The 18,984-nt window shown below is 35.4% G+C and overlaps 1 protein-coding gene across 5 annotated transcripts in view; it reads right to left on the bottom strand.

The window, feature by feature from the left end:
* Positions 1–126: 126 nt before the first annotated feature.
* Hnf4 (Hepatocyte nuclear factor 4) overlaps positions 127–18,984 on the bottom strand; it is a 51,381-nt gene continuing 32,523 nt past the window's right edge. For 4 of the 5 annotated variants that reach the window (XM_078185910.1, XM_078185913.1, XM_078185915.1 and 1 more), the window contains 6 exons: positions 12,016–12,217; positions 10,119–10,213; positions 9,811–9,947; positions 7,405–7,675; positions 5,377–5,529; positions 127–3,854 (listed from right to left, as the gene is read on the bottom strand). In XM_078185910.1, the coding sequence (XP_078042036.1) occupies positions 3,346–3,854; positions 5,377–5,529; positions 7,405–7,675; positions 9,811–9,947; positions 10,119–10,213; positions 12,016–12,217 (1,367 nt within the window). In that variant the 3' untranslated portion in view covers positions 127–3,345. The remainder of the gene's footprint in view (positions 3,855–5,376; positions 5,530–7,404; positions 7,676–9,810; positions 9,948–10,118; positions 10,214–12,015; positions 12,218–18,984) is intronic. The other variant, XM_078185911.1, reaches the window with a different exon arrangement.

Here is an 18,984-nt window from a genome sequence, read left to right on the forward strand (position 1 = left end):
ATATTTCGTCGATTAAATTGTTTTTTTTTTTAAATAATGGAAAGCAAGACCATTGTCAACAAAAACGTGTTACAGTAAAAAATAAATATAGAAAAAGATATGCAGAAACATGGTACAAGTTGATCGTCAGTTTAACCAGTTTCCTTGTTTATTAATGACAATATTTATCACTTCCACTAATTTACAGTTTACACGCCGTCATCTGGGCATGCATTACATAAAAAATGATATATTATATATTATATTTCGTATTACGTATGTATCGTAATGGTACATATTAAGATATTACTACATTAAATGTATTATTGCTTCCTATCCGGCCATAAATACAAAATCTACTAGAAGTCGCGTTGTACATTTGGAAGCAACGATTTATTTACTTCACTTGTTATTTATAACTAAAATCGTCTTATCACATTGTAAAGTAATATTAAACTCTTTTCTCATGTAAACAATTTTTCAATAATAAAACTTGTTTTAATATGTCGTCCTAGATGGTTTAGAGCTTAAAATATTCTGTGAAATTGTCACTGTTCTCATTCGATATTTGTTATTTGCTAGTTCTTCGAATATTACGAATATTGTAAAACCAATGAAGAATAATTTCAGTCACGTTCCAAATGTTTAGAGCATTATTAACAGCAAGCATGCGTACTTCTTTGCTAAAAAAAATTGCATTGTAATGGCGTGTGCTCCTTTCTTCTACGAGAGAGGTACTAAAACTACTACGCTAATTGGTTTTGATTTATTATTGTGGAATGTCATCAGTTATGGACAGGGTACAGGACCAGACCTTATTAAAAAGTCTTTCTCAATATTATCTGAATATCCTGTATAATGATATATTTTTTTTTTAATTTTTCTGTTTGAACTTATACGAACGATACAATTGTTTTGTTACAAAAACTTCTCGAATCGTTCTACTCTCGATGAAGATTTTTTTCAAACAAGGAAGAAATATAACTGAAAAAGTGCTTTCTTAATGAGTCCTGCCTCGTAGGATGGGATTAGTATTTTATATTTTTATCCACTAAAATTACATTTTTTCTCTACAATAGAAATTGGTTGACTTGTAAAGGTTATTTCCTACCTAAAAGTCGGATTTAAAATATCGATTTTTTATTTTTTATTTATAAGTAAAAGCTATTTAACCTTAATCCTGCTAATTAAGAATACAAGTTAGAAAATCCTGCATTGATATCAATCAATCAGGATTCGAATTAATCTTTAGAACATTTTATGTATTATTTTAAAAAATTATAAATTTACTGAACAATTTATAAACTTCCATGAAAGTTTGAACAAGTTTCGTATTATTTTTCTTCAATTATAAGTTGTACATTTGTGAATGAAGATGGAATTTCGCGATTTCTCTGTATGCGTGGTACCAACAACACGTCATTTATATTGTTGGTACCGTGAAAAAAATATTATAATATTTTGTTGCTTGATTATTTGAGATAGGACTCATTAAAAAACATTGTTAGATTTATTCCTTGTTACACGAATATTTGTTAAGATGATAAAAATGTTCATAGAATTGTCGCAACTGGAAAAATATAATCTGACATTTACAAAAATATTTGATTATTATTACATTCGATGATCACTGTGTCAGTATAATACAATATACAATTGGTATAACAGGGTAACAAGTTGCTTATCGCGATAACAAAAATATTCTCTGCAGGAATATATTATAAATAATATAATTAATTAACCCTTTTCTATAAATGACAGTACTCTTATTTCTACGTACGTAACAATTAATGTTAATTATATTATTGTTGCGTTTAGAGGTCGGTCGTGTATGATTGAAGAAATGAAGAAATAATCATGTGGAAAGTTACAAAATTGACATTTTTAAAAAGGAAACAATCATGAAAGATTATTAAATTGTAGAAATCGTGAAAACTCGGAACAATCATAATGTTCTTGTTTGTAAAATGCGAAGATTGTTCTCGGATTTCGATTTCGTTAACTACTAAATTTACTAGCGAATTTTACTTATATGACCGTTGTACAAAACATATAGATAATTAACGACTTTATTTAATTATCGATTTTGATTCGAACCTACGATTAAGGTAATTAAGGATTAATTGAGCAATCCGTTGAGCACCACTGTTACTCAATAAAACCAGAAATCGTACAGTATTTTCAACGGTTGCCAACTGTTAACACAGTTGCAACGCAGATAATTGGACACTCAAAGTCATTGGAGGGCCAGCTTTGTTACAATGCTTGGTTGTCCCCACTATTATGCACTTTATAAAAAATAGATGTTCTCTCCACGATTCACAGTGAGGAAACTGTCCTCGAACAAACAATTAACGTTCGTCCGATTACTTCGAGGTTTATTATAAAATACAAAAGAAAACAAACTACCTTATCATGAATTATAACAACAACTGAAACTGTACTCTCAACCCTGTGAAATATGAGCGCCAGATTAGAGATATTGTTTCGGTATTGTCACATGAGTAGAAATGGTATTTAAAAGGAATCACAATATCCCAATACACCAGCAAGATCAATTCATCAAGAGTTCAGAGAATCGACTGCCAGTTTGGGATCTTTAGAGAACTCTACCTGACTCTTGAATATCACATTGTATTCAGTTGGGTGCTCGAAACTATATTTAAAGATAGTTCCTACAATTTTTTATTACCTTGATATACTTCAAGACCGCTTCGTAACGTTACAATTCTCTCTTTAGATATTTGAAATCATTCGATGTACTAGAAATGCATGAATAATTTCATTGAATAAAGTTCATTTGAAACTGTTGTAGGTCCCAACTTTACAGCTCGAATTATGCATATTACTTTAATATTGCACCAAATATTCTCAACCATTTTTTCACTGTCCACCATGTCTCAATCTTCAAGCAACAGTTCCCAACATTTTCAAATGTGATTTCACGTATCACAATATTTTCTTGAACACTTGAACAGTGATTGTACAAACAAAGGTGACATTTAAAGTATTGCCATAAGATTTTATCCTTCCTTAAAAAAAAAAGAAAACAGTTTCTTCTTAGAAAAAGTCTTATCCGGAATAATTGAAAATTTACAAGAATTTATGTGTTCCCATAGAAGGGAACGTCAACGTTATCCTGGATTCCGTAAAGTCCTCCGTTTCAAAATTCCGCACAAAAATTAAGCTCTTGCAGAAACGCTTACACTTCCCCCCCCCCCCCCCGCCCCTCACTTTCTGCAAATATCAGTTCCAACATTCCCATATCAGTAAGTACTCCAAATTGGTGCAAGACAAACCAGCAACAGTTGAGAACAATTCACTTTCATTTTACAGGATCTTAGTCTTAGAGTCTTTGAGGAACCATTAAAAGGTGGATTCACTCTCTAGACTGGGCTCCTGTTTGAACATCCTGAACCCAGACACACTGGTCACGTCCTCTTGGCTCTGGATCGGTGTTAGATCCCTCATTATTATCACGGGACTTCCCCCAGTCAGCATGTGATCTTGCGGACTCAAGGGTTGAACGTTGGCAGGCGTCAACGGACTGCTAGGACTTTCATTACTGCTCACGTAACTTCCAGGAGCGTTTGAGATCGGAATTGGCGTTACAGCACCGTTCACTTCAGCTGTGGCACCACCCAGGAGCATCTCTTGCAGCAGGTTGTCGATATGCGCCACTCCAAACAGTCGTACGAACTGGATTTGCTCGATCATTTGCCAGGAAATGGACTGCAGAGCTGGCAACGTTAGGAGAATCTCACCGAATCGACCACGACTATCATACTGTCTATCACTGATATAGTCCTCCAGATTGATCTGAATCTGATAGCGCAGTTGCTTGATCCGCTGTGGTTCGCTTAGTCCCTTTGCATCTATTAACAAACACCACACACACAATTTTATGTTATGCATAGCAACGAAAAACTATGGTCTTGTTAATCTCGAGGATACGAGAACAGTCTACATAAAGGAAAGATTAGGAAAAGCAAGTTGGATTAAAGATACCCACTAACAACATAGTTGTAGTTGTAGTGGATGATATAGTGAATGTAATACTGTACCTCTGTTCAGAGGACTGTATTTGATGATTTCTAGTAATAAGTTTCTTTATAACTTAGATTACTACGTGGTAATAGCTAACTAAACGAGACAGTGTCTAGTGCTTTATACAGAACATTGAAGAAATGTTTCGAGTTTACGATAAACCCCGTATAAAATACAATTCAGTGTTTAAATAAACAAGCGAGCATAAGGACAACTGTTTTTGGTACCCGATGACTCGACGAAATATTATTCAGGTCACCAGGAGCTCCTAGCCAGATAATCTTCAGCTTAAGAGGATCACGCCAGCCAGCTCACAGCAGGCCGACTACGATCTTCTGCAATTTATTGGAGAATGGCGGCGGTGACCGCACCGATGATCAATTAAATCTCATTGAGACAATCGTTCTCGCGTGCCCGGCAAATCATCGCTGGATGACACGCAAATTCTTCGTTCCGTTGGGCTGTGGATCGCGATGCGAGACTACCGAGGATCATCATTAACCCAGCACGCATGGAATCCCCTAATAGAAGCTTCATCTAATTACTGGACCGCCCATTTAATTGTTCGTTTGTTGATAAGTCCGGGTCAAGTGGGAGTGTAGCCTCCGGAACATGTGGTTAGACGACACCAAGAAAATTAATGCGCTCATTATATCCAATTTGATTGCAAAAGCAATTTTGGCACACGCCTGATAACGTAGTACACAAAAATTTATTTCGAGAGGACAGATGGTTCCATTGACTCTGATTAAATTTGACTATTCAAGACTATCGATACGTGTCGCCTCACTATAGCCAACTGTTTGATGACCCCAGCTATCATGGATCTGATCTTAGACTGGCTTGTAAAGGGGCATCCCCTAAATTTATTGAGTTGTTAAGGAATTGGACGTAAGGAGATGTTGTAGATCATGATCAAGCACTGGGTAATAGATTAGTATTCAAGATAATGGTTCTTAGTGCTTAGGAGATGATGTACTCCATTGCTACTGAACCTAACTATCATGGATGCGATCTTAGAACCTAAATAGCCAGGGAATTGAAAGTGGAGAGATGTTGTAGATCATAACCAATACTGTGTAATAGAATAGTATTCAAGATGATGGTCTTAGTGTTTAGGAGATAATGTAGTTTATGGATTGGATTGGACCCTAGTTATGAAAATAGTTTTGCACTTGTAATAGCGGTGCAAATCAGTAGTTGGTATTGTGGTAAGGCATCCACAGGATTGATTGAAATGTTGGAGAAATTAAATGTTACGAGGTGTGCAGCGTAGTGGAGTCTATGTAATAGATTAGTGGAAAACAGTAGAGGATGAGATGATAGAATAACGTGGAACAAGTTACTTACTGGGGTCAAAAAAGACGATGGCCTTTAAGCATGCGAATTCGGTGTCGTCGATCTGCACCTCATTCAATGGTTTCACCAGCTCGTCCATCACTCTGACGCCGACCTTGCTCATGTCTAGATCCTGATTGCGACCCTCTGAGGACAAAGATATGACTGATAACGACGGTTAAGCCGTCCCTATCGTATTCAGCTACCAATCGACTGAGTCCGGATGAGATACGAGTGTACAGAAAGCTGTGGAACCCGATAACCAATTTTGAATAGACCCATCCTGCACTCATGCTACTGCATTTTCGCAACGTGAAGGCCGAACTCAGTCTACTAGCTACTCCCCCAATACATGGTCGTGCAACTTATTCAACGAGACTGTCGATGTCCTTTCTCTGTCGAATTTGTTTCTCATTCGTTTTAAGATTAAAATAATTGGCGAGGACAATTGCTATCGGCGATGTTAAAAGATCAGTATAAATTAAACAAGTATTAACAAATGTTTTAGAGAAATTAGTAAAGTCTTGTGTTACTTGTTAACTAAATTATAAAGGACATTTTCCGCATCGATTGTCTCGCTTTAAATGATTAAATCGTATAAAAGTGCAAAGATTTACGGATAATTGTTCTCCACAAAAATTCAATTGAACTGATATAATATATATGCATTGGTGTGCGTGTGTAATGGATAACGATTCAATAAAACAATCGAACTTTTGTGGAACCATGTTAAAACAATATTAGTTTTGTTTAGAAGACAGTTATTGCCGTGCATGCTGTTATTCACTCACCCATATTTTCCTAATAATTATGCCATACCTGTTTACGTAAGTGGATATATTTAGAAAAGTTGTTTACTTCGAAAATTCTTTTGAATTATTACAAACGATCGCGCGAATGTCAAAGCCAAGTAATTTATAAATAATTAGTAAATGTAAATTACGTAGTTTACATGACAGTTTTGTATGAATTCAGATAAAAATACGTTATCTACCATGACATTTCAACGATTACATGTTTCTCTACACGATTTCGTTCTCCCTGGATCTCTTATCACAGAAAATCTTATCTATCGATTGTATTGAGAGATGAAATAATACAATGGGTAATTTTTATCGCGTACGACTGTATTTTTAGCTGTTTCACGATTCTGTAAAAAATATTTTGACGTGATAACGGTCGACTCATATCATTGATCAGATAATATTAATTTTTTGTTACCATAAAACAATAACGATTGCAATTAGAAAAACATGGTATTAAATGTTAGTAATAATTGTGTTACCATCATTTTCCCCGATGATGCTCAATTATAAACGCATTTGTTTATTATGAAATTATTCACGATGTTCTACAAATGGTACATGACGAATACGCTAATTTTCAGGCTCATTAAAGTTGCATGAACTTTAGATAATTTTTTAATTTCAAGGCCATTTCTAGACTACTACGTGTTATTATCGCGAACTAAAAATTGAAGGTTAAAATACTGTTATTAATCCACATCTGTCAATTTGTTTTCACAGCAAGTAAGTTTTCAAAATAGGGATAGTAGAATTACTATTTTGATGCATTATTAACAGAACTGCATTCTACATTACCGACAGAAAGATAGAACAGGGGATTCCTCAACATTCAAATTTGCGCGGGTGATTCAAAGAAGCGATTAGAAAATGTGATGAATTACTAGAAATCTTTTAAGTTTGAATTGAAAACTACAAGTTAATACATTTCGCCATATCAATTGACAAAAAAAAAAATAAATATTCTAACAGAAAGTTAGACCTTTTAGAAAAACAACAATATATTATAATCTTGAGTGTTCAATAATATAAATACTTCCTCATTTATAATATTAATTTTCATTTCAATTCGATCCAGTTGTTGATTCCAATTGCTGAATGTTTTTCTTAAACATTCTAAAGCAACACTGTTCAAAATTCGCTCGCCAAATTAAAAGAGATAAGGTAGCTGACTAATTTTAGTAAGAACAGACACTGAAGCCGATCCCGAATCAGGAGATTCGAAGGAAGGACGTACCAGGACAGTTCTTCGTAATGATGCAGTTGTTGCCAAGCAAGAGGACGTCCTTCAACTGCATGCTGCGCCTGGCCACGCCAAGGAGAAGATGTTCGCCAGCGTGTGCCCTCAGAAGGGCGACCTGGTCGTCCAAGGTCAACTCGCTGAACGCCGGTATATACTTGGCCCATTCGACTAGGATCAACAACTGCTGCTTCATGCTGTCGCAGACGTCGTTTATGTTCGCGATCTGCTTTGTGCTGAGATCGATGTCGTTGTTCGGACTGCCTAGCTGTTGGCAGTACGCTCCGGTTACCATATGGCAACTAACAATGTTGGTGTTTCACAATATACAGAGTGACTCGAAAGTACTCTGTTAAGCTCAAGAGAATTTGACTGATACGGGTACATTTTGGAGAAAATGATCAGTCTCTCTTGATTGGCTAGAGGGATTTGAATGAAAATTTAGCATGATGTAGTTTCTACAGAATTAGGGAGCGTTTAAGTCACCATTTTGCTAATTTTCAATTTGTTTATAAGATAGGAGTATTAGAAATTTACCCTTTTTACTAATTTTTATGAAAGTCTATATGCCTTATACTGTGGATATCATATTCTTATTTTGAAAAATATATAAAGGTTAAACAATTTTTTTTTAAATGTAGGTCAAGTTTTCTACAATGTGACAAAATAATATATTTCGAGATAAAAATTTATTAATGCAGACAGTTTTGAAGAAATATATACAAACATTTATATTTAGCAAATAAAATCGAAACCAGCAAAGTGATGACCAGGACTATACTATACTTCAGTTTGTATTTACAGTACAAATTATAACTCGTCCTAATCACATGAATCGTCCTGTACACAAATTCTATACACAATGACTCATGCACTTCCACGTATGCAATTAAAGTGACAATCTAGTGTGAAAATTGTATATACGACTGCTGTTTGCTCATTTATGCTACCTATAATTATTCTGACTTCTTTGTAATATAATTGCGCGAATCATGACACAAAAGCAGTAATTTTTCAAGAAAGTAATGCATCAAATCAAATTTCTATTAACAAAAACTTTCCAAACAAACATCTACAAGTAATTAAATTATAAACACTTCTATTTCAGCTAAATATTAATTTGAATTGTTAAATAAAGATTATAAAAAATGTGGAGTTGAATTTAACCATTTTTAATTATTTATTTTGAGCTTTATATAGTGAAAATTTTCTTTATGGAGGATTGTTGTAATTTTATAACAGAATGGTGTTTCAATGGTCGCGGCAAGGAGTTCGATTTCATTTATACGCACAGCTCAAAATCGACGATTCCCCGCGAGGAAAACAGCCGGATGTCTTTCCGTTTACCGCATTAATATACATTATGAGGGGCCAATATTCACACGGGTCTCATTAATTCTCTTTCTTCTCGTAATTATTGGGAGCCGCGCATTAAATCCGTTTGATTAAACTCGGTAAACAAAGAGCAAGACATTGAACGTCTCTCATTAAACCAGTCGCCCGAATCGACTAATGGATTGGCATGCCCCAGACGATTCGTACAGGCCCTGTCAGAAATGCGGAGCCCAATTTTCGGCGTCCGATAAAAACGCAAGACACGACCATTTACGGAAAAATCCGCAAGAAATACCCGTATTTGCTGTTCGAAGAATCGTGTGTATTCGAACCATTATAACTGCGCAAAAAAAGAAGGTAGATTAGTAAACCTAGACTCATTTTAAAACCCGAAGCTTTTACCGTTGATCTACACTGTTCCTCAAAATATACGATGTGATAGATTAGAAATTGAGAACACGATTTCTCTAGAAAATGCTGGAAATTCGAACGTCTCTAGGAACATACGAGAATTATTTTCGCGAATGACTGTACAATGGATTTCAAGATTGAAGCTTCCTCATTGCAATGATGTTTCAAAATTTGATGGTATGTTTTTTTAAAGACGTCTTAATGCGACAGAAACGAGGAACAAGTTGGATCGTGTGAAAGCCTCGCGACGTTTGCGGTACACTTTCCGCTCGAAGTTCGATAAAACGACCAAAGAAAATCGTTGATCAAAGTTTTGTTCACTTTTGAAATTCGTGTAACTTTAGTTAAAAAAAATTGTGTAATTTCTATACAAAGATTTATATTCGAAAAATTCTTTAAACACTGTCGTTTCTTCCTCGTTACTTGTACACTGAAGTAAATATATTGAGAAGTAAATATATAAGAGAAACGTAATCAAGTGATCTGAAAGTAGATGATTTAAGCTTCAAGATGAGCCCAGGTGCACTGTTCTACGATATCTTTTCACGGGATTACGATTTCTTATCGAAGAGACAAGAATTTAGTATGTTCGTAGTTGCGGATTGTATTTGGCAACTTCGTGAAATTAAAATTTTGTAATCGTCGATTAGAACTGACCTCGAGGGCTGCTCCGACTTGTCTACTGAGCATCTCGGCCTGAAGAAGGGACACCACCGACAATCCGCTCCCGTTGCTACTTTGTTCTTCGTAGCTCGGCCTTCGACAGCTTATCCGATCCCTTTCGTTCTGTACGGCTGAAGCAAATCCGAAGAGAGAGAGAGAGAGATTATCATCCATCTGATGCTGACGCGACAATTCTTCAAACGATTGTTAAGACGGCAATCAATAATTTATTTCAAAATTCGATCGATCAAGAAACTGTTGTTACAACTGTATATTTTTTATTAGGGAGTTCCATTGCTTACCTTCCTTCTTCATGCCAGCCTTGAAACATTTCCGTAGTCTGCAATACCTGCACTGATTCCTCTTGTCCTTGTCCACCACGCAGTTCCGACTGAACCTGCAAAAATCAGGACGAAACAGAGACTACAGCATTCGAATCATTCTCCTTTCTTAGTTCGTTGATGTTTACGTAAGATCGTAGTTTTAAATTATTGTTAATAGTGCTCCGTTATTATTTTGTATTTTACTATTTACCAAGGATTTTGTTGTCGTCGTTATTTTATTTTGCACATTTTACTATGATTATTATAATTACTATCATTGAACCGTTCAATTATTAATCAAACTAGTAAAATTATTATATTGTTGCACATTATTCTACAATTGTATAAACTAATATTACTAATCTAACATCAAATAAAATTGTTGCTGTAATGTATCTTATAACTGCATAAAAGTCTCCTGCAATCTATTCTATAACTGCATAAAGATTTGGTGCAATGTAATTCTGTCACTGCGTAATGATTCTGCTGCAATGTATCTTATAACTGCATAAAGATCTTGCACCAGTATATTCTACAAATAATGCATGAAGTTTTTCATCGATCTCGGCGCAGTAATAAATGTTAATAATAAATGTTCTTGTTAGGTAAAATAACGACGTTGAAAATTATTCAGCTGCAACGTATGCCACGGCTGCACATCATAGTTGCATGCGGAGCAGCAATCTTTTATTGAAATCTCAGTGTTATCAATTTCTGTCGAGTCCCCAAGCGATACAAATGCATGAACTTCAGCAGCCATCCAAGTTTTACATCAACCATGCACAATTACTTCGTTTTTATTTCCATTGAATCAGAAAGCTTATGTCGCCGTATCTACATACATTTACGTTACGGTCGCGACATGATTTATCGTGGTCACCGATTCCATCGTTTACAATTTAATACACGCATACGTACGCGTCGCGATTGAATATCAACGTGTGTTTATCAATTTTCACTAAAACCGATTAGTAAACAACATTATCCAACAGCTTCCAAGCAAATAATATTACCTTTATAGCCGTCAGTTTTTCATCGCGTTTCGCGTTTTACGCGTCCCAGTACAACATTATGATATACATATAGTTATTCAGAGAAACGAGTACGAGCAGATAAACAGAACGTCGGCGTGCTACGCACGTGATAGACGCGTAGATTCGTTCGCGTTCCACCAATCGAACGGATCCACACGAAATCGCGTGCATTTGTTTACAATCCTATCGCGTTGTATTCCGAAAATAGTAAACTGTCAGCGAATTTATAAATTATTGTTTTCAACTCGTTCGAACGGAAGTCTTTTAATCTGCCAACTGGATAATACCGATTGCAGCGCAATTTACCCTCATTATCACTGACTTTCTGTCACTGTTCTTACATTTTCATAGAACAATTTCTATTTGATTTTCTATTTTGGTGTAACAATTTTTATTCGATTTGATATTTTGGAATAGAAAATTCTAGTTGATTTTATATTTTAGTAGAACAGTTTCTATTTGATCTTAAATTGTGATATAACAATTCCATTTTAGTTGTTATATCTTTTTAATGAAAACTAGACTATCATCAGATCAATTTATTTCTGTATTTACTATTTCAGATTTGATGTGTTGCAATTACGACTGGAGAACATAGTAACTATACTCTCTTTTGAGTTAAACCTCTCCATTTAATGAATTTCTTCCGATCTAAGAAAGACAAAAATACATAAACGCTGCTGTTATTATTTTATAAATATACATTATTTTTATGTTATTACAAATTTAATACGTTTTAAAAAAAGAAAATATTTGACACGCTTGTTGTTACAATATTGCAAATATTCATTATCATAAACAGTATAATATTTAAAAATAGGTAAATGGATGATTGCACTGACCTGCAGGTGTACAGATGATTTTTCCTGACTGACCGCCTGAAGAATCCTTTGCATCCATCACAGGAAGCGGCGCCATAGTGTTTTCCAGTGGCTCGGTCCCCGCAGATCGCGCAATGTTGTGACAAAACGCCACCCACGCCCGATCCTGGCAGTCCGAGGACCGAGCCTCCTGCTGCACCTGCGCCCATGCTCAGATCGGCGTCTGTAACATTGTAATTGCACCTATTTAGTTATGGGAATTTAATTTCACAATACCAAAATGTCTGCTCAATCATTAAACCCTATTTAAACAAATATATATTCTACTTAATTAAATTAATTAATTTTAGTTATTATTTACTGTTTGCTGGAATGTTTATATCAATTAAATGCATGAATATTTTCATGATCAGATTGAAAGTCCTTAACTGTAACACTGAATAAATTTATTGTCCATATATCTATTAAAATTGTCTGCATATATTGACTAATTTGTTGAGTATACGTACACTGATTGAATTTATTTACTCCAGAATGATTGAAATTATTAAATTTATTGAATTGATTAAATTTATTTCTTAAATATTAAACTGATTAAACTTATTGACAAAAGACTAAACAGTGATTAAATTTATTGACTTCCATGCTGATTAAATTTATTGACTGTAGACTGATTAAATTTATTGACTGTATACTGATTAAATTTATTGATCATATATCGATCGAAATTGAACGTATACTGAATACAATTATTGACTATGTACCAGTTAAATCTGTCAAGGTTATGTCAAGACTATTAATTGAAACTGCTAACTACGCAGCGATTATATTCATTCGCTATACCTATACTGATCAAATGTATCGACTATACTAATCATATAATTTGTATATTTATTAACGCTGTTTTATAATTATACATATATTATTACAATAATTAGATTACATAATATAAATAAAATATAATTATAATAGTATAATAAAAATAATTGAATTTACCGACTGTGTACCAATCCAATTTATACAATTTCGTTAATCATCCTGTATCTTACTATTAAAATAAAAATCCAACGTCCCGTATTGGTCGAACAAATACAAATATGTATTTGTAATTATTTATTTCCGAAATCTTTAGTTTGACAGCTCTGACATGAATCAGAGTTTTCTAAAAGGACATGTTCGAGTCGAGAGTGACATTCTTATCATCGAAACATCATTATTTATCCGTCTAGACTCGATAAGGCCGCCATCGCGCTCTGTATACGAAGAAGTTCGTTTGTTAGAGGAATGGTAATATCACGGGCATTTTCGTGTCGACGTTGTCTCTATTGACACTGTCCGAGGTAAATTTTCCGGAAATGTTGCCTATCGTCTTGTCAGATCGGTGTTCCGAGACGTGATAATATAATACTAATCTACCAGTATCGTGTGCAGTTTCGTTTGAACGAATTATCTAATTTCATTACGCCGAATTCATCATAGTAATCTCACAAATCGATCAGAATCAAATGAAAAATAAACATAACTTTTCCGTAAAGCTAACTTAAGCGATTTAAACATTTTTTGATCATTTCCTAAACTCTTCGTTTTCTCATGATATTATATAATCGTCTATTTTCCTTTTAGTTTGGGCATTGCGATGCGAATAAATAATTACGCAAACGACAAATTAACTCCGTTCCGACTTCGCATTTATAAGAATTCATCTATCAGGACGAGTATTGCATATGAATGTTCTAATTACAATATCCTTATTGCACGGAGCACATAAAATGATTTTAATGATTGTGTGCTACCGTGTCGCAGCAAAAACATTGCCCCGAAACCTGGCATCCATTCATAAATCAATTTTCAACTCTGAATTTAACAATTAGGAAGACTAGTGACTTCTCGACCCAAGAGCGTCGTACATTTTCAACCCTTAAATCGATCCTTAAATTTATTAAATTTAAAAAAAAAAACGTTCACAGTTTACACTAATTTGCAAATTAATCGACGATCGTTTAGCGAAATAAAGAAATTAATTTTCGATTCGATCCTTCGAACAATAAGACACGGTTTCTCTCTATTTTACGAGGTGAAAATAACAAGTTGGGTCACCGCGGGGTTAAACATGCAAAATACTCGAGGTCCTTGAGATAATATTTGAATATTCCTGATAAACTATTGCGAGAAGGCCTCGTGCTAACTGCCGAAGCCTCGATAACGTTAAATCTTGAGCTTTCAATATTTATTGCAAAACTCCGCCGACAGCCGCCATTAATATTGTTTTGTGATCACTTTATTGCACACGCAGGCTAACTAGTTGCATAAAGCAAACTAACATCGCAAGAAGATGCATTTGAAAACTGTACTCGCAGCTGTAGCTCGCGTATACATCAGTCATTTATCCTGACAATTATCGTCTCCGTTAGAATTTCCATTTCAACTTCGATTAAAAACAGAAATTACATGTTCGCCGCGCGAAGATTACGCGTCTACCGGGCATTTGAATTTGAAAAGCCCGGCATACGAGGATTGCGCAATGGCGGTGAATTTGAATTTCAAAATCAGGATAGTCGAAACAAAAAGATTGTACGAAATAAGAAACAATAAAGATAAGATTGTTCAAACTTTATCTGGAACTATGATAACTCGAATCTAACGTTTCAGCTCGGACGACTGAATAATGTTGCAATTTAATTTTATCGAAGAAATATCATCAACAATGCACTCATCGCGTCGAACAATAAATAACGTTCGTCGTAATTGAGAATTTATCATCCTAGTTGTTTGTCACGGTCGTAGAGAACAACAATTTTGTTACGGGGTTGCAAACATTCCATTTAAATAGTATAAATAATTAATTACACTGTATCTAAAATATCAAGGCTATCATATTATTGTTAAAGAAAATAGACATATTTGAGATATCGTTATCGATTATTTTATTCGTAGCTCTATACATCTTAGAGAAGTCGGATCCGATCTACCCTCTAGATTTAGGCCTAGATTCGATCTAATTACGAACAAAGATACTAGAATTTGCCGTCGGTGCAATTAACATCAGCAAGAGGCGATACACACGTGTTGAATGAGGGTTAATCGTTCCAGTAGCAGAGATCTGGAACGGGTCAGCTTGTGACATCTCGTGTCGCCAGTGTTAAAGGACTCGTTCACCTATCTCCGGCCAGAAAACTATGCAAAATCGGCGGGAGATAAACGCCGAGAGGTCAGTCGGCCGCATGTCGCAAAAACTGTCGTCGAACGTTTCTTTTTCTGGCCCGACAATGTGCAGCCAGGATAATATCATGCACACGACAACGCACAGATATCGTCGCCGCGGAAAAAACTTGCGCCGGGCCTTGGAATAATTTATAAAGAGCAATTCATCGCGCTTTATTGCCGTACTATTTTCCTTTCCTGTTCAATATTCATCCATTTTCCTATATTGCCCGCGTTACGAAACTCCTTTGCCGGCATCTCGCCCTCCAACCCCAATCGGTCGCCACGCTACACTATGAAAATGGTGCTGAATATAACTTCGTGTAACCGGGGTCAAAATCACCTGCATCGCGTCTATAATCTTAATTTAATATACTTAAGCTGCTAATAATAATTTAGTAATCTTAAGTGGTTAAATTTAAATCGCTGAACTTATATCACTGATCTTAAGTTGCTAAACTTATGTCATAAAGCTGAACTTACAAGTTCTGTCCAATTCGCATAGCAACTTTTATGTGATTGTTACCATTTTCGAACAATTATTGTTATCTTCGAATAATTATACAAATTGTAGATTTTTTTGTTCTACCGCAAAATAGAAAACTAGACTTTCATATATCGTACACCAAAGCATAATAATATGTACATTAAGCGTTTTAAAGTCAACCAGTTTTGAAGTTTGGAGACTGAAACCAGTGTAAAAGGAATACCGACGATACGACTGAAAATAAACTGGTGGAATAATGCACGGCCTTGGTGACAAAACGGAAATCGTCGACCATGGGAACGTCTTCTACAAGTGGACATACTACAAGTTAGTCTTCTACAAGTAAAAACTAACCGAGGATATTGGATGACGTGATCGATATTCGAGAGTCTCAGGATTAATGGTTCAACGATTGATAGTAGCATTTTTTCAGATATTATCTCTACAACTGGTAAAGTTAAACTGAATTTCTGAAATCAGCTATTTATCATTTTTGTTTTTATTGAAGCGATCGGTTTGGTTGTTTGCCGATTGTTTAGAGGATTTCTCGTTTTCGGGTGATTTTATCATCTTTATTATCTGGACGGAAATCTTTCATCAGTAAAAAAAAGATTATGATTTTGATGGGTCTTTATTTAAAATACAATACCATCGTAATTATTCAGAGTGATCGAATATTTTGTACAGAGCATACCACTTTTCCGCCATTTTAAAAATAAATATTCAACAATGATGAATGTTAATTTTTGAAAGAATATTATCAGAGTCTTTTTTAAGTGAAAAACTAGATTCCCTTTGGTGCAGATTTCTATCCAGAGTGAAAATTCGAGAACCAAAATGGCGCCGGTCGCGGCAGCCGCGCCGCCATTATTGCGAGGATCATCGAAAAACGGTTTAACCTTCGGTCTATTTTCTATTCTATCAATTTCTATAAACAATCGTGTTATATAATTTCCGGTAACGGAAAATATACACCTGACTGTGAGAAATATCGGCGAGCACGTCAAGCATTGACTTGCAATCACTTTCATTAAACACTCGTAAAAATGACGTGTTTTATGTACACCATAAATTTACGCTGGGGAAAAAAATAACTAGCGAGGCGTTGCGCGCCCAATCGATTTTTTAACCTTTATTTTCGGTTTGTTAACAATAACGATCGAATAGTTTATACACGGGCGACGGCGGCCTTGATTGTCTTCGTTTCAGTTGAATAAAGTTTGTTCAACAGGGCACGTATTACGCTGTCCCGTCGGATAACGCAGCGAAAGCAATCGGTTCGTATAAAGTTTGTTGCGCTCGCGAATAAACCCGAGAGATCACGCCGGCCTATTGTTTATTTACTAGGCGAATGATGTAACAATAATAAATTCGGTAAGAGATCGTCCAAGGTTCGAGTACAATACGCTCGAAATGCAAATAGAAACGGCGATCGTTCTTTCGGCGAATGATATCGTACGGTAGAAAAATAATTTCTTTGTTTTTCGAGGTTTAGAAGAAATAATGTACTCTTGCGAAAAACTTTACTGAAGCGACACGTAATCCTTGCATAACAAAAGAACCTGCATGCGATTTTTGTTCCGAAAGTGTCTCGATCACGAACCAGCGTTTGCAATTAGTTTTCGTGAAATTGTTAAATAAAAACTTGCCGATTCTAATATATAAAATTGCGAGGAACAACGTAATATCGGTATTTCAAGGTTTTTTTGTTTAAGAAGCGGACACGAAAGGTCTATTAATAGTACTTTTCATTACACCATCTACTTTGCCATTGTGATTGGTTTTAAGGGCGGTGAAATTTGAAACATTCTTCACCTAAAATGAAAGAGAATTTTTGCGAAGAAAATTGCTATTCTAGCATTATTGCCATTTTAATGCATTATTTCACTAAAAAATGCAACGCTTAGCTATACAAAAATTAATGAATACTCTTTCAATAATATTTTCTACCCTTCACATTCTTATAATATTTAGAATCAATTAAAAACGCAGAAAACTGTAATTAATTTAGATTGTACCATCATTTTATCACCGATTCCATTTATGTGAAATATTCAGAATTCATTTCTGTTTACTTTGTTAATACATTTCTATGTCCGATAACTCTCATACGCGATATACGCGGAATACGCGATTCGAATTAAATTCCCATTGCGTTACGGCAATAATAATACGACGCAGCGCTATGATATTACCAAAAATTCTGACCATTGTCGCACAACGTGATATAGCCGTCACGTACAGGCATTGTAGAAAACACTGGCAGAGGAGGTAGGACAAGTTGGTAGTGAATTGCGACGATTACGTCACGAGGGTCAGTTCTGCATGTCATCGCGCGTCAGCGAAATCGAGCGTGGTCTAATGATTCCGTCAGAAATATATCAGTGCAACAAACTTGCAGAGCCGTATCATTATATTAAACAAATTAGTCGTTCTCGATCACACTGAATAAACAATGCGAAATGATCTATTGTTCGTAATTTCCAAGCAATTATTGTCGTACGTTCTTCTTGACATCGAACTTTCTACACTCTCGATTTATAAACTAGATTCGTTGTTCAAGTTTGCAAGTTCGATGTACAACAATACGCAAAATTAATTTTTATACGAAGACCTTCCTACGCGAAAGTGTACGCAACTTTTGCAAGATTGTACTCTGACAATCGAGCTAAATAATAAATGATATCAGGACGCGAACAAACGATGGTGCGGTAAATGTGTTGTTTCACGCTCGGCAGAAGGTTTCCACAGTTTCGTAGCGTATCGAGACGAATAATCGCAGGCACGCATAATCGGAGAGACACACATAATCGTCGAAAGATACAGCGAATAGGGTCAGGAACTAGACTTTGGCTCGAGTTAAGGCAGGTCTTGTCCACTTCGGTATGCGCCGCAAAATAGAATCGGCAGCCTGTACACCGCGAATCCGCGACGGAATTGCAAAGCCAATTCCGCACCCTCGCGAAACAGAAAAGAAAAAGCAATTGATGATTCCAGCGTTACTAACGCAGCTGTGTGATCATTAAGATTGTTGTCGTGCGAGCTCCTTGCAAAGTAATGTAGAAGGGGTACGAGATATCTTCGATTTGATGTTAAGTCCTAGGAACCTTTGTAAAGTTAGAATTCTTTCTTCGGAATGTATGTACATATTAGTAGACAAATTGAAAACAATGTGATAGTATCCTTAAATATTTCTAATGTATTACTTGTTTTGTAATATTACTTTATTCGTTTTTATTATGAATGCATAAAATCCTCTGTCCACTTATTTCAAGATGGCATGATTAGTCACTAACCGTGAT

Source organism: Augochlora pura, chromosome 7 (assembly GCF_028453695.1).
Source record: "Augochlora pura isolate Apur16 chromosome 7, APUR_v2.2.1, whole genome shotgun sequence".
Lineage (NCBI taxonomy): Eukaryota > Metazoa > Arthropoda > Insecta > Hymenoptera > Halictidae > Augochlora > Augochlora pura.